The sequence below is a fragment of the Python bivittatus genome, unplaced genomic scaffold (genome assembly GCF_059951505.1).
Source record: "Python bivittatus isolate LINGU-HERP-01145 unplaced genomic scaffold, Pbiv_v1 ctg000700_np1212, whole genome shotgun sequence".
NCBI classification, from domain to species: Eukaryota; Metazoa; Chordata; class Lepidosauria; order Squamata; family Pythonidae; genus Python; species Python bivittatus.
In genome coordinates, this window is record NW_028277098.1 from 40,587,092 (window position 1) to 40,603,344 (window position 16,253).

The 16,253-nt window shown below is 36.7% G+C and overlaps 1 protein-coding gene and 1 pseudogene across 11 annotated transcripts in view; one reads left to right on the top strand and one right to left on the bottom strand.

The window, feature by feature from the left end:
• Positions 1 to 1,170: 1,170 nt before the first annotated feature.
• LOC103058962 (E3 ubiquitin-protein ligase RNF170-like) lies at positions 1,171 to 12,643 on the top strand (annotated as a pseudogene).
• Positions 12,528 to 16,253, bottom strand: part of FGGY (FGGY carbohydrate kinase domain containing) — a 304,303-nt gene continuing 300,577 nt past the window's right edge. For all 11 annotated transcript variants that reach the window (XM_088153195.1, XM_088153186.1, XM_088153193.1 and 8 more), the window contains one exon: positions 12,528 to 15,718. In XM_088153195.1, coding sequence (XP_088009321.1) covers positions 15,637 to 15,718 — 82 coding nt within the window. In that variant the 3' untranslated portion in view covers positions 12,528 to 15,636. The remainder of the gene's footprint in view (positions 15,719 to 16,253) is intronic.

The window sequence follows — 16,253 nt, forward strand, 5'->3', positions numbered from 1 at the left end:
TCACATTATGCTTATGGATTAATGCAGTGTTAGGACTAGATGGCAGGTTCATTGGACCCAGTTACCACTTCATTTATTTGAATAGCAATGTGGTTAAGGCCTTCATTTCCCAATATGATTTATTATCATGGGTGAAGAAGCAGAGGTGTTATGTGGATTTGGGGGTCTCTTTGGCAAACAAGGAGCTTCTCATTCTCAATAAAGGTGGAGAAATGTTTCACATGCATATCATGTAGCAAGATACCTTTGAAATCAACTCCTGATCTCAGATTTTGTACACACATGAGATATATTTTATTTATTTATTTATTAGATTTTGATCCCACCTTTATTATTTTTTAGAAATAACTCAAGGCAGTGAACGGACTCGTGGATTCTGGGCCAGCACCTTAACCACTACATCAACTGGTTCTCAGATACGTATTGGTAAAAAATATATATTTTACCAATGTGTTAGTTTCCTTTTAATGTGGTATACTTCAACCCATCAAGAGCCATCAATACCATTAATAATTTACTTTTAAAGAAAACCATCAATACAAATTAACCAGTTGAGCATGGAATTGTCTGGACAACTGTAACAGAAGAAAAGCAATTTATATTTATAATATATACATATTACAACAAGTTACAAGTATGTAACATTTTGTTATATTGATTCTTTTGCTCTATGCTTTTCCAGTTTGAAATTTTATTTACTTTTAACTAATATCTGTTTTGGTACCTCATTCCTTTTTTTTTTTTTTTATATAAGGATAAAGTAAATAAAGTTTGGCAGATTGAATACTATCTGAAGTTTACATTTGTTAAGTTCACATCCATGCAACTCTTAAGTATTTAGGAATGATTTTTAAACACACGCTTTGTAAGATAGGAGCCATCAGATGATCGGATGTACTACCTGTTTTTAATTCTAGCAGAACATCAGTGTAATGCATAATATATGAGGACCAATGCATAGAAAGGTAAAATATCAGTTCTGCAGTAATCACAACCATTCTGCCATAGTTTGTTGTAAACTCTAATCAAGAGTGAAGCCAAGACACTGTTCAGAGCTACAAATTTTAGCATCTGTAAACACCGAAAGGCTGTGAGGAGAAGTGTGTCATCTTGCACCTCCTTCACTTTGCAAGTGCCAAAAGATAGCAAGAGGAAGTGGTGGAGACTGATATGGTCTTACAGGCTCTCATGAAGTCTTTCAGCACTTACAGAAAGTGGAAGAGGCTTTTCCACAGGTGCCCTTGCATTGAAGCTTCTTCCGATCTTCGCAAGTATTTGAAGAGGCTACAGAGGGGCTGCGAAGCATACTGAAGCAAAGCAACAGGACTGATCTTCACCTTTAGCAGCAAGGTGGCTGAAGTGCTTCGTGAACTTGTTTTGCATTGCTTCTTTCAAAATGTCATTGAAGCAAAGCACCCCCTCAAATCTGTGCTCATCTGTTTCCATTTGTCTTGCTAACTTAAAATGTTAGATATGGACTGGTTCTTTTTTATTATATTTGATAATGTCATAAAAGAGAACCAATCCATATCTAACCTTTTTAACTTTGTTGGATGCCTTTGTGGGATTTTGCCCTAGCAGGATACATATTTTCCATACAACATGAATAAAAGATGTAGCTTTTGTTCTTGGGACAGAAATCTGAAATTTCTCAGGAGGACTGGGGGTGAGCAAAATGCTGTAACTGTTCATGATGCCTCAGGCAGTTTTTTAAACTATGCTTTGTTCTATCCCAGCTGAGGATCTCAAGGAAGCTAGCTAAGGACAGGGACTTTAGAATGGATAGACCAGGCAAATCTGGTTTCTAGTAGAATTAATCACAGTCAGGGCTTTGTAGAGCTCAGTGCAGGAAGCAACAAGTTGTGCAAACTCGCAGTGTAAGCACTAGCACTGCTTTTCCCGCACCTGTCTGTGCTCAACTGAGACCTTAACTAGGTTGAAGAACAAGATGATTCCTTACCTTTGTTTTTGCTTGCTGCTGACTCTAGAAGCATCCATTCTGAAGCTACATAGACCACCAGGAGGCAGGCGGTATGTGACCCGTTTCATCCTTCCTGGGAATCATCAGACGTAGGTGGCCGGATGTTACTATATAGGGTTCAAATCTGCATTTATTGTGCATTGATCCTATCACAGTAATAATCTCCCCCTCCAGGTAGCCTCTCTGTATTTATATTTTGGCTTTCTTGGCAAGAGGAATGAACACCTCAAATTTATAATTATGCAATTATTTGGAGGGTTCATTTTTCTCCTTTTGAAGCTCCTTTTTATGCTTACGCTTCCTTATTAGATTTGCAAAATATGTCTTAAAGAGGGACATAAAGATGGATCCTAACTTAACAAAATATTTCTTAAGATCTGTAATCTTTCTGGAATCACTAAATCATAGTTTTAATAATTTAGTTCTAATAAGTTTGAGGAAAAAATACTTCCACAAGTATTTAGAAATCCTGCAAAACCTTGACATTAGTCAAGCATGTTAATTATTAGCTAAAATAAATGGCCCACCTTAATAAAGTATGCGCTCTGAGCTTCTATCACAACACTCTCCTGTCACCCTAACATAGAGAGAAGACCAGAAGGTTTTTAAAAAGTTGCCCCAAGGCATCTATAAAGGGTAGTCCTACATCATTCATTGTGCACCTCTTCTGGGATCAGGTAAGATACTAAGATGGTATGAATTTAAATAAAGAATGTGGTTTTATATTTTCTTTCACATGAGATAAAAGGGGAAAAAAGGAAGTTTTACATTTAAGTATGAAAATAACTTTTCTTTTTTCTTTTTTTGATACTAGCATTAGGAAGTAAAGGTAGAACATTTAAAAAAAATATTTCATGTTAATTTCAATTTAGTTTAATTACTGGAGGTCTTAATCACATTCTCTGCTAAAATCTTCCTTGAACTGATTCACAAAAAATGAACACAAAAATTAAGCTTAGCTGAACTTTATGCAAGTGTTATAATATGTGTGTATATACACACACACACACATACACACACACACACACACATACATACTTGCATAAAGTTCAGCTTATATATATATACATCTGCACAGCGTATGAGCTAGACCCCCCCAAGTCCAGATGGGAGATTCCACAGAAGGTTGTGGAAAATAACAGGGCTAAGATCCTGTGGGGCTTCTAGATCCAGATGGACAGGCAGGTACTGGCCAATCAACCAGACATCGTGGTAGTAGACAAAGACCAGAAGACAGCAGTGGTGATAGATGTAGCAGTGCCAAGTGACAGCAACATCAGGAAGAAGGAGCATGAGAAGCTGGAGAAGTACCAGGGCCTGAAGGAGGAAATAGAGAGGATGTGGAAAGTAAAGGCCAAAGTGGTCCCAGTGGTGGTAGGAGCACTCGGGGCCGTGACTCCTAAGCTGGGAGAGTGGCTCCAACAGATCCCAGGAACAACATCAGAGCTCTCTGTGCAGAAGAGTGCAGTGCTAGGAACAGCTAAGATACTGTGCAGAACCCTCAAACTCCCAGGCCTCTGGTAGAGGACCCGAGATTGAGGAAGACACATACCACCCGTAGGGGTGAGAGGGGAATTTTATATATATAAGGTTACGCTGCACTATATCCAAAGGTGAGTTTGCAAAGTATCCAAAGTAAAGAATGCTTCTGCTTACATAAAGTAGGCCAGTCTCCCTTACTCATTGTGTGTTACGCAAACACATCTCTGGAGACTGAGAGATCTTCTAGTACTGTATGAATTATGATGGAAAAAGCTGCAATAGAAGAGGAACAAAAACTGGGTGCTTTATAGATCTGTTGACATAGAATAGTATTTGGGCTGCATTTAAAGCCAGGATGTTCCTAGCATTAGTGAAGTTGGATACCATGTTCTGAGAACAGCAGGTCTGTGATTCGAGGTCCTCTTGGAATTGCAGGTTCTTTAGAGCAGCAGTCGCAGGCCATGGCCAGAGAGCCCTTTGCCAACATTTGGGTGCTATCCCAATTTTTGGAGTGAGAAACTGTTAGGACAGTAACTCATATCCTCTTCACCTCACAATTAGGTTACTGAAATTCACTATACACAGGGTTGCCTTGAAGACGACTCAGAAGCTAAAGTTGGTCAAATATAGCATAATAAGTTTAGCAGTGTCACACCAATGCTTTGATCTATGCACTGGCAACCCATCTACTCCCAGGTCCAATTCAAAATGCTGGCCATTATCTACGAAGCCCCACATGACTCAACTCCCAGGAACTGGCAGCACCACCTTTTTCAAACAGTCTTGACCTGTCCTGAAGTTTGATTTCTTCTGTGTAACGGATACATGCATAACTAAACTATAACCATAATTATACGATTTTGTCATTTCTCCACCTGTCATCCAATAGCCATTCTACTGTACGATGACAGGAAGAAAGACTGATACAAATATTTCAGTTATTCTTGTTTTTCTTTTCCAGTTTCACAGCTCTTTAATCTTACAACGTGTGTTCTTACATTGTAAGTCTTAGGGCTTGCTCTTTTAATGATTTGCATGCTGGATGGGGAGTGTGGGGTCTAAATAGATAAATAATTCTGCACCAAAATCTTTGGACTGATTTCTAATAATTAGTCTGTTAAGGTGCTTTATATGCTTGATATCAGAAAATTTCCTCACTAGATTCTCTAGTCGAGATAAAGGGAAAACAAGAAGATCAAATCTTAAATTCATACTTGAGGCAGAGTATATTCTTTTTTTTAATGTAACTTGTTTTGTTAATTTAGTAGCCTCTAAACCAGAAGTAATGGCAAGATAATATTAGCTCTATGTGTGTGTATGTGTGTGTGCATGCGTGTGTGTGCATGCGTGTACATAGAGAGACAGCATGAGAGACAGCGCCAGTTTGATGTAGTAGTGAAAGGCTAGAAGCCAGGAGACTGCGAGTTCTGATCTTGTCTTAGGCGCAAAGCCGGCTGGGTGACCTTGGGCCAGTCACTCTCTCTCAGCCCTAGGAAAAAGGCAATGGCAAACCACTTCCAAAAATCTTGCCAGAAAAACTGAAAGGACTAGTCCAGGCAGTCACCAGAAGTCGAGACTGACTCAAAGGCATTTGTACACAAAGAGAGAGTGTGAAGGTCAGCCTACAGATTTAGTCTTTAAGGAGAGATGGATAGATTTTCAAGTAGCATGCAAATGCCTCAATGAATCATTAACTCTGTGTAATACCAATTTCTTTTTATAACTCATCCGAGATGCTGGATTTAGCTCAAGATAAACAGAAGGCAGCTCTGATGCTTTTTTTAAACTAGCAGTCACTTTAAACTACAAATGGGGTCTCAGGTCAAAGATAAGGAAGCAGCTTTTTTTGACCTGATCTGTCTGCTGACTGGGAACTCTAAATATTCACAGACCTTGTGTTATGTTGCTTTAAAAAACACTCCAGACTCTGCTTAGATTACATAGTCAAAAGAGTGAACTTAATCTGTCTCCATCAATATATCACGTTAGTTAATCAATGACAAATTCTAACAAGGTATTCCTTCAGTCTGGAAATAGCTCCAAAATGGAAAATACGTTTCTGATATAATCACTTCTGGTTAATTATACTACTATCAAAAGACAAGAATTCATGATCATATCTAGTTCCCCGCCTTTCCTGCATAATACAAGGAATGTGTAATTTCCTATGATTTGTAAATGACTTCAGTCAATAATGCTTTTTGTAACTTCAGTGAGAATAAATTCAGTTATATACTAGTAAGTTCTGAAAAAAAAAATTCATTTAGAAATATATTGCTTTGTCTATTTGAGGTCTGTCCTATTGAGGATGGCAGGTACTGTATATAAAAAAATGTGGCCTAAAGACTTCAAAGGCTCCATCACTAAAGCCCTTCCCGAAAGTGCCACCTAATTGTCATTTTTAAAGTGGGGGGGAAAAACCTGCTATATGCATGGGGAGTAATTATATTCTCTGTATTCTATCAATTAAATGTAATGATTAAATTAATATGTTTGCATGCATGTATATACAAATTAATTTTTTTTTATCCTGGAGCTGCTGACTTCTTTGCTCATTTATTAGAATGAGTTCGCTTTCCCCCAGTGTGTTTTTGGTGTCAAAACTACATATGGCTTTCGGTCTGTAAAAGTGTAAATTTCTGGAAGATATAGGATCACAGCCTCAGGTACTTAAGTATTTATTTAGACTGAAATTTCTTTTAAACTCAGCAATTGAGCGAATATGATACCCATATGCTTCACTTAACCCAGTGTTTCTCAACCTTGGCCACTTGAAGGTGTGTGGACTTCAACTCCCAGAATTCCCCAGTGAGCCATGTTGAGAAACACTGATTTAACTGATGTAAGATTCTCTATTGACTTCAATGTATGGGAAAGCTCCAAGGGGTCTACAAGAACATATATGTACAGCCATCACTGCATTTGAATGAATGGGAAAATGCATTCGTTTAATTACTTCTACCTACATAACTGAAACAAAATAAATTATGGTACCCATATACATGGAATCAAAAGGTGGTTTTATTACACTGGTGGATTTCTCTGAGTTGTTTCATGTGTTGAAGATGATCAAATTACCAGTTAAACTACAGCACCTGTGCTGAAAAACCTGGAAACAGATGCATATAGCAATTGAAATGATATGTGTAAAATGCAAATCACATTGCTTTGAAGAAAAATTATCCTTGAGGAGGAGACAAGATATCATCATTTTAAGATTGAAGAACAGTCTGTGGAGGCATGGAATAGCATGCTAATATATAAATATACATTGTGTTTATTTGAACTGCACATCTACTGAACCAGATCTGTCTCATTAGCAGCCTACTATCATCAGAATTATATAAACTCTTACTTATTTTATAGAGTTCCTAATTTAAAGACAAGAAAAGAGTCCTTTGGAAAAGAATTGTGTTCCCTTGTCCTCCAGAATTCACACAGTAAGTTTACAAAATCTTTTAAAATACATAATGTAAAATTCAAAAAATTTGTGCAAAAATCATGGATGTCAGTTTTAAAAACTTTCCATTCTTTAATCTCCCGAAGAATTGAATATCCCTGAACCCAGAAATTGTGGCAGCTTAATTAGAAACATATGGTTCCTGTTTTGGTAAGAGATGAAACTTCAAAAACAAGAAGTGGGATTACTTTCCCAAACAGAGGCTTGATACATGATATGCTGAATTTATAAAAACAGAATGACTTCATTAATCAGGTTTTCATGTCATGTTAGCATATGGGATTGCCTTTAACACTCGATACAGCTTCTTCCCCACCCCAACTTTTTTAAAACATTTTTTGTGCTTAGATAAGAGGTTTCCAAATGAAACCCATAGTGATAAATCAAGGACTGAGTGGGCTGGCTATGGCAGATTCAGAAGCGTGTCAAAGTAGTAAGCATTCTACAAGCATTTTGATTGTACTACTTTTTCAGAGTTTTCTAGAGTTAATTTACAGTTATGAAAGCCTGTGAAGCATTTCTGGAATTAACTAGAATATCTTTAAACGTAGCATTTTTCCCCCCTCTTAGGAGTGTCTTCAACAGTGGCAACAACGCTACCACAGTGATTTAAGCTGTCCTATCTGTCTCCAAACTGCTAATTTCCCTGTAGAAACCAACTGTGGACATTTATTTTGTGGCAAGTTAACAGGGCTATTACTTTTTGCACATATATTTTATTTCGTAAAACACAGTCACCTTAATACTTATGTGAAGTTATAGAATTGCAGAGTAGAGGGCATAAAATAATAATAACCCAAACACAAAACATAACAAGTCATCTGTGGAAAAACAATCAAACCATACAGACAGCCAAAGTAATCCTGGTGAGGAAGGTCATTGCTGTTCTATTTTTATAAAAGCTAAGGAACTGAGGCTAGAATGCATACACCATAGACATTGGTGTGTTTCCATATCACACAAAGTTAAAAATATTATTTCTTTTTTTAGTGCATTGGGGGTGACCCCTACCAGCTGTGGTTTATTTAGTAAGCTATGGTTAACATAGCATGGGACTGAGTTATTTGAGGGACCGCCTCTCCCCAATTACATCTGCCCGTCCCACCAGATCTAGCAGAGAGGACATTTTGTGGGTCCCGTCAGCTAGGGAGCTGCACTTGGCGGGTCCTAGGCAAAGGGCCTTTTCTGCTGTGGCTCCCACTTTATGGAACATCTCCCCCCACTCCCTAAAGTGAGGCTGGCCTCATGCCTTTTAACTTTCCAGAAGTCCCTCAAGACCTGGCTGTGTCATCAGGCCTGGGGACCACAGGGGACTGATTAAATATTGAGATGGCTCCAGTGTAATTAACACCTGTCCTTTCCCTCCCTCCCTCCCTCTTTCTTTCTTTCTTTCTTTCTTTCTTTCTTTCTTTCTTTCTTTCTTTCTTTCTTTCTTTCTTTCTTTCTTTCTTTCTTTCTTTCTTTCTTTCTTCTCTCTCTCTCTCCCCCATCACCCATCACTGTTTTTATTATGAAAAATTTAAATGAAGCAGCAGTTTTCCTTCAGCTATTGTTATAGTACCATAGGCACATTATAAAGTTTTGCAATACTCAGGAAGTCTTGTGGACAATTAAACAGGAAACCTATACTTTTGAGGCCAAGAGTACTGTACTTACTTAATATTTCCATTTGAGTCTCTGGGCTGGCAAAGGGCCAACAGAAATAGCTATATCAAACAGAACAAAAACAATTGGCAGTCAAAGCTTTAAGCTAATTTAATATCAAGAATCTGAACACTGCTATTCTGAGAATTAAGTAAATTAAAAACTACCTCCTGTCATCTGAAAAAAGACACAAACAAAAACAAAATAAATTTGAAGTATTCCATACCTCCTAATCTTTATTTTAAATGTTCTAGAATTCATGCACACTTTAATGTCTGCTCTTCAGAATACATGTCATGCAATCTCATAGTGTGCAAAAGATACTGTATTTTTATTTACTTAAGCAAACATTTCCAGCATGTACAGAGATGGTTGTGGGATTTGTGCTTCCTAATATTTTGAGGAATTGCATGCAAACTTTTGCCAACTGAAGTCAAGAAATGTCTTTATCACCAGTGTATATGACAAAGAGAACTGTGGTGTCTGGCAACATTAAAACATAACAGTGGCAAAATACCAAATAACTTGTAATTTTATTCTAGCAGTCTGGTGGATTTGCATCTGTTTTGATACAGAAAGTAAACTAGATATACAAAGGTTTTAACTTATAAAATGTGTATGGCTACTGACCAATGAATATTCTCTGCATGGCTTATAGTTTTAAGGTAATTAGAATAAAAGGTTTAAAGTATTTTTAAAATGCAGTTATTAAAAACAGTAAACATACAGCATAAAAACCCTCTTGTAATCAAAGACAGCATAGAACAATCAGCAATGTTTTTAAAAAACTATCCTGAAAGAGCAGTGCAGAATATAGGATTGGTGTCAAGATTTTTCATGGCAGAACAAGAAGAAACTCATCTTCCTGCTCCCCAAAAGCTTATACCATGGGGCATATGAAGAGAAATAGTGGCATTCCTAGTGCGGCAAAATAGTAGTATTGATTACTGCTATTTTTCTGATAATGGGCATTGTACCAGGAATGTGACTTTCATTTTTGCAGCATCACTCTACAAGCATTTTAGATCAGCAGTGCAATCAATATACGACATTATATTGATAGAATATAGAATAGAAACCTGTTCCTCTAGAACCATTGTAGTACAAACAACATTCTGATATGGAATGGTAAGGCATTTAACATATGGAGTAAGACCTCATGTTTACAATTATATTAAAAATTTAATTCTCATTTTTCCACTGCCTTAGGCATCCACTTCCCTCTATTATATAGGATATACTATATAAAGGCATCATATTTAATCTAGCCATATTGCAACACATGTATATTGAAAACATCTGGCTATCAAAGCCAGAAGGGGAACTGATGTTATCTGACTTTCTGCTGTAAAACAAGAACATTCATGCATTTAACCACACCCACACAGGAATCCCTTCCTGTTCTCTTTACTTTGTTCTAATATTAGATGCTCCAAGTAGGGAATAGAAATTAATAAAATGCATAATACCATATATTTCAATGCTCCCAGAATATCAGCTTGAATAATATACAAATAGTTCAAGTAAATCAACACATCAGCACGGTACTAGATGGGAATAAACAAACTTCTCAATGACTTTTTAAAATTTTCTCCCTGCCCCCACTTACATATAATTTTGAGGAGGAGGAAAGTACAGATATGGTTTGCGCTAGCTGAATTTCACTCTTTTTGAAAGCTGTACATTTAATAGTACTTGGTATTAAAAGGAGCAAGAGTGGATCATATTGAAAATGTGTTATCTAAAGGCTTTAATGTTAATAGGGCATGATTTATAGAAAAAAGGGCATGATTGTTCTTTCATATTATTGTTAGGAATTGCTACACATCTTGCAAAATGTCTCACATTTCACCTGTATTTCAAACCATATGTCCAGGAAATGGTGCAGAACACTAATCGGGTCAATATTATTTCTAATTACTAATAATGTTTCTTGGAGGGCCTAAAAGAAAAGAACTGCAGCAAACCTGATTAAAAGATTGGATATCGTTTTGAAACGTCCCAATCCACAAATACCCTGGCTTGAGAAAGGTTTGTTTTTCCAGCCTTCAACTCTGCTTTGCCATTGTAAATATGTCAATACAGGAAACAAATGCGAAACTTGATTATTAAGATTTCAAGCAATGTTTAATTCTGTTTTCAAATGTGCAAGCGGACATCCATTTCTAGATAATTCTAGATGTCTAAGTAGAATTATTAGGCTCATGTGGAATCCATGGAAATAAAACTTCACCTACATCTTTGGGGTTTTCATTGCCTTCCTGAACAAAGTTACTACTCCTTGCTAAATCATTTAGGATATAAAAATTAGCGCTCAGTGTAAACAGCTACAAAGTTGACTTGGGTGTTTTCCAACTATGTGATTTTTCTGTTTACAGAGTCCTGTCTTCTTTCCTAGGCTACTGTCTGATTGAATACTGGAAGCATGGGTCTTGGGTGAGAGCAATCAGCTGCCCACTTTGCAGACAAAAAGTAGGAGTTTTCATCTCTTCTTTGAAGTTACAAAAGGAGGTAGAAAAATGCCAAAAATAAAACTCTCATATTTCAATAAGTTTTTCATTTGTTAATATAGGTATCTGCACCTCTGATTTGATGCTTGTTGAATCAAAGAACTAACAATGATTAAACAGTGTACCTGCAACAGGCTTTTTTAGAAAAAAAATGTTGGTTGCCTTCAACTTAGAATGGCTAGTTCGTTCTTTCTATTTGGTCAAGATAGAACTCCTTATACTCTACTGCTGGCTGCAGAGCAAAAATGCACAAAAGTCTCAGTGTAAGGAAGAAAGCATGCTATGAAAGAAATTAACCCCGAAGGGTAAAGAATAAGACCTAGAAGCTCATAGAAATAGCCATAAAGGAAGGCATAATAAAACCATGGAATAGCATACTCTGGGTTACTGTTGGCTAAGGAGTGTCAGCTGGTGGGGCCCAGGATAGCCTTTTCTGCCATGGTGCCTACATGGAACATCATTTCCTCTGAGATTAGACTAGCCCCAACCCTGCTGGACTTTCACAAGGCCCTGAAAACTTGGTTTTGTATCTAAGCCTGGGGCCTGGGTGGGTGATAGAGCCCATCTCCAGGCTATGTTGATGGTTGTTTATGGTGCTCAGCGTGTTTTTTGTTTTTTTTAATATTGTATGCATTTTATCTGTTTTATCTGTTTTTATTGTAAGCCACATATGGGAGATGGGTGGCTACATACATCAACTTAATTAATTCATTGGGTTTTTTTTATCTAGCAGAAAGCAAGCCCGCACCTTAGTTCTAAACTTCTTGCTCTTTATTTCAAGGTTGCCCTTTTGTACAACACCTATTCTGAAACCCAGCCTGACACGCAAAGCAAGCAAACTTTCTATGACATCAGAGCTTATAACAAGCGCTTCTCAGGACAGCCCCAGCCTGTAAGTGGCAACGTTTTCCACATCAAGAAAATTGGTCCCATTAGTTGGAGTATGTTGACAAGGTTCCATGAGTGAAGTGGTGCCGGATATTCTCCTAAGCAAAAGTTAGATTACACAAATTGTGATCTCTTTTAATGGGACATTAATTTTGTTGCAGGGGGAGATATGGTGGGTGTCATGCCACAGGAAAATGATTTGGGGTGACTAAGTAAAAGAGGATGAAAGAGTGCTACCTATTTATTCTGCTTTGCTCAATTTTATACCATGGAGTTCAAGAAATGGGCGAGTCCCCAGCTACAAAATTCCTTCTCCAAAAAGCCAATAGAATTATTTAAATAAACAGAAAAATAGTAGATTCCTAACCTACCCAACCTCTGTGCCTAGTTTATAGATCATCTTCACGATGTGCCACTTCTTGTCCCTGTTATCCTAAGAGGAATCTTCCTTGTGTGGATCTTTTTCCTCAGAGTTGTCATCTGTTCTTTTGGAACCATCATGTCCTTGACCTCTCCACTTGAAGTGATGCCTGAACCTCTTTGTGGAATCTTGCAGGCAGCTGATAATTTAGCTGTTGTAATCCTACTTTTGATTAGCATGAGATTTGCACTCAAATGGAATCAGAAGGTGTAAATATGACCACCTCTAGGGCACAAAACATTACTTTGGAATCATAATGAATGGAATCGCTATGTCTCTGTAAGGTTAAAACTAATCAAGCCATAAAACATTTTCTCAATCTCTGAAAGCAACATGTAATGGACTTAATTTTAAAAAATGATTGTTGATATATTGCTCTGAACTGTAAGTGAATGACAGATAATGTTTCGGCTGGAGGCTCTTATGCTAATAATGGACTAAAACCCAGTGAGGTCTCCAAGTCTCCAAGGCATTGCTCTTGTTTTAAGAATATATTTTAGGCTATCTTGTGGAAGATCCAATAACTGATATATTCCTGATTAGGACATTGATGATGGTAGCTGAGAGCAGGCACAGGAATTAGGAAGCAGAAGGTACTGAGAAAATGAGGAGCTGGCAGGGAGGTTCACAGGCCATGCAGAGGATGAGAAGAAGGGGTGACATGTACCAGCCTTGCCCTAGTGATCCTGGAAAATCACTGTGGGTTCCCTCCAGAGTTGGTTTCAGTTGAACAGCAGCCGATCTGACAGATCTTCTGGAATATGATCAAAACTTTTAGGTTCAAAATAAAACTTACTTTCCCATTTCGTGCCATCCCTAGTAAGCATGAATATATAGCTGGTTACAACACATATTATTCTCTAGAATCAAAACAAGCAGCACTGTAATGGAATAAATATGAATATATGAATCAGATAAAGAATCTGAGAAAAATTAATTTGACTTGCAGTGGTGAACATGCAGAAGACTTTTCAAATAACTTCAGTTCAATGAGCTTCAGTTATTGATTTTAAAAGAGAGTTTTATACTCAATGCAATTTTGTGCACATCCTTGTAAATACTTTAAGGATAAGGCTAAAGTTGATCTAAGTGAAATGTTTTCATAGGAATCCTAGGATTATGTGAATATGAATAAAATAAAATGATGGTTAATGAAAGAACACTCCAAGCACACTTTATAGGTACAATCTTTTTGAGTTGTGACTCTCATGGAATCACTTCAGAAGTTTTTATACATTAGTTGTGCATAAAATTGTATTTATCTAAATATAAATATTATATGCATACTTCTAGGTGTATTATATTTATTCTTTACAATGTTCTGGGAGTTGCATTATTTCTTTTTATATCCATACATGCATCAGGATTTTTGTAAAAATTATCCCTGTGAATTTCATACTATAATCATAGATTAGCAAATCCTAAACAAGAAAGGTTAGTTTTGAGAAACAATGTTTGCAAGGGAACATAAACTAGTTGTATGAATCAAAATCTCTCATGTAATCATTATTAATTCTTCTTCCTCTTCATCAGCCAATTCTGATGCAACTTTGCTTCATTTTATGCTGAGCTGGTGCTACAAATATTCTGAATATTCTGAAATATATTTTGGATTGCTCAATATAAAAGTTATCTAAATATTATCTAAATATTGTATTATTCCTTTGTGGTAGGGGATTGAAAAAAGTATAGGCAACAGACCACAGACAGAAATGACATTATGTAGATAACAATAATGAGAAACTCAGGAGATTATGAGCTGGAGCAGAGGAATTTATCTGATGTGCATCTAAAATTTTATGTTTATCTCAGAGAGATTTGAGTAACTGAGCAAGCTTGAGATTAATTGATCAGCTAAAATAACTGAATAGAGTATTATACTAGAAAAATATATGAATGATCTATATTAATTTTAATATTTAATATATTAAGAACATTAACTGCAATACTGTAGAAAGCCACAGAGATCACCTTAGAGAAACTATGCATTTATTAAGCCTAGGAAATAAGGACAACATTAGAAAGAAATTCAGACAGATTCTGCCTTAACTCCCTGATGTATAAGAGGGATGGACAGGAAAACACAACCAGGTTTTTAACATTTCGTTTCTCTAGCATATATCAATAAAGTAGAGTCCAACCTTCTTGTGGAGTCTATTTCCTGACTTGGTCTACCTTGAAGGGCTGACAACATATTTAAAATGAAACTGAGTAGAAAAAGATATGGTGTAAAATTTCATCCAACTATTCTCTCATGCAGCAATTTGCTCTACAGAGTTCATTACGTGGTATGTCTTCCTAGCTCTTGGTTCTCATAACATCACAGTATGACCCTTGATTTTATTAATGGGAACAATGATAAACAACAAGAAGAAACCCTCTCTCCAATTTCGTTTTTGGCATTAAATGGAAAGCCTGATCATTAAAGGTATATTTATAATTTTGGCTTTTCTTAATTTAGCACTTTTCTAAACTTCAGTTTGTTTTATTTTCATACCAGTTTGCAATTTTAAAAATGCATGGGAGATGATGTGCATTTTATTTGCATATTTTATCTAATACAGATACAGCTTACAACCACAATAGGGACCAGAAAATTCATTGTTAAGTGGTATGGTCATTAAGCGAGGCATCACATGACCACACCCAATTTTATGACCTTTTTGCAGTGGTCATTAAGCAAATCATATGGTTGCATGATTGACTTTGCTTTTCGGAAGCTGGCTGGGGAGGTTGCAAAAGGCAATCACCTGACCCCAGGAAGCTGCAACCGTCGAAAATGCATGCCAGTTGCTAAATACCTTAATTTTGATCATGGGGATGCTGAAATGATCACAAGTGTGAGGACCAATTGTAAATCACTTTTTCAGCCCTATCATAACTTTGAACGGTTGCAAAACAAATGGTTGTTAAGTTGAGGACTACCTGTATACCCCTTTTTGTACACTTTTGTCTAATACACATATTGTTGCAAGCTTTTTAACAAATTAGATTATACAGTTCTGAGAAGTGCGAACACTGAATGATAACTGCATTTCTGGTTGATACACTGATTCAGGAAATGTAAATTGATAAGTTTGTACCATGATATCACCTTAATAAAATGCATCTCTATTCATATTCAATAGGCTATCAAGTATTTTTATTCTTACTGCAATGTTTCTCATCAATGTAAATAGCTAAAACAATCAAGAAAATCAATGGAATCAGTCAGATCCCCAACTTCAAAGGTGATTCTTCTTTATGCTGACTATGCATTCTGCATGATGGATTTATAGTCTCTCTGATCTTCTGCAAGTTTTAGAAACACTTGGTATTTCTTGTCATAAAATCTGTGGAAAAAGCATAAAGCCCAACAAAATAAAGGATTTGACAATATTTAGAACCTTAACACTAAGTTGAATGCAGTAGGCCTCTTCTATGCAAATCTCAGTGAAACAAACAAGACCTATGGAACAGCACAAGACTGTTATGATACTGCTCTGATTCAGTTAGATAGGGACTACCTGCCTGAATTTCCTGGCAAGTTGCAATAATGCAACACCAAAAAATACCATTGGGTTTGCTTTATAATGGGCCTTGTTTATATGTCCAATTCCATTTTAATTTCCTACTTCAGACTATAAAACGGGGAGAGAAGGATTTTAACAACTGCTGGACAGGAGAGTTGCAAAGGAATATGAAACTAGTCACTTACTAATTGTGGTACTCCTCCTGCAGCAACCCCCCCCCCCCTTCCTGAAACCATGTAGAATTCTGGAGCAATGCTGGAGCAAAAGAAAAAAAAATAGAAAGAGGCTTCCAGGAATTCTGCAGTACTTAAATGATCATCACAGATAAGTTGTTTCAACTGTAATTGTATTTACT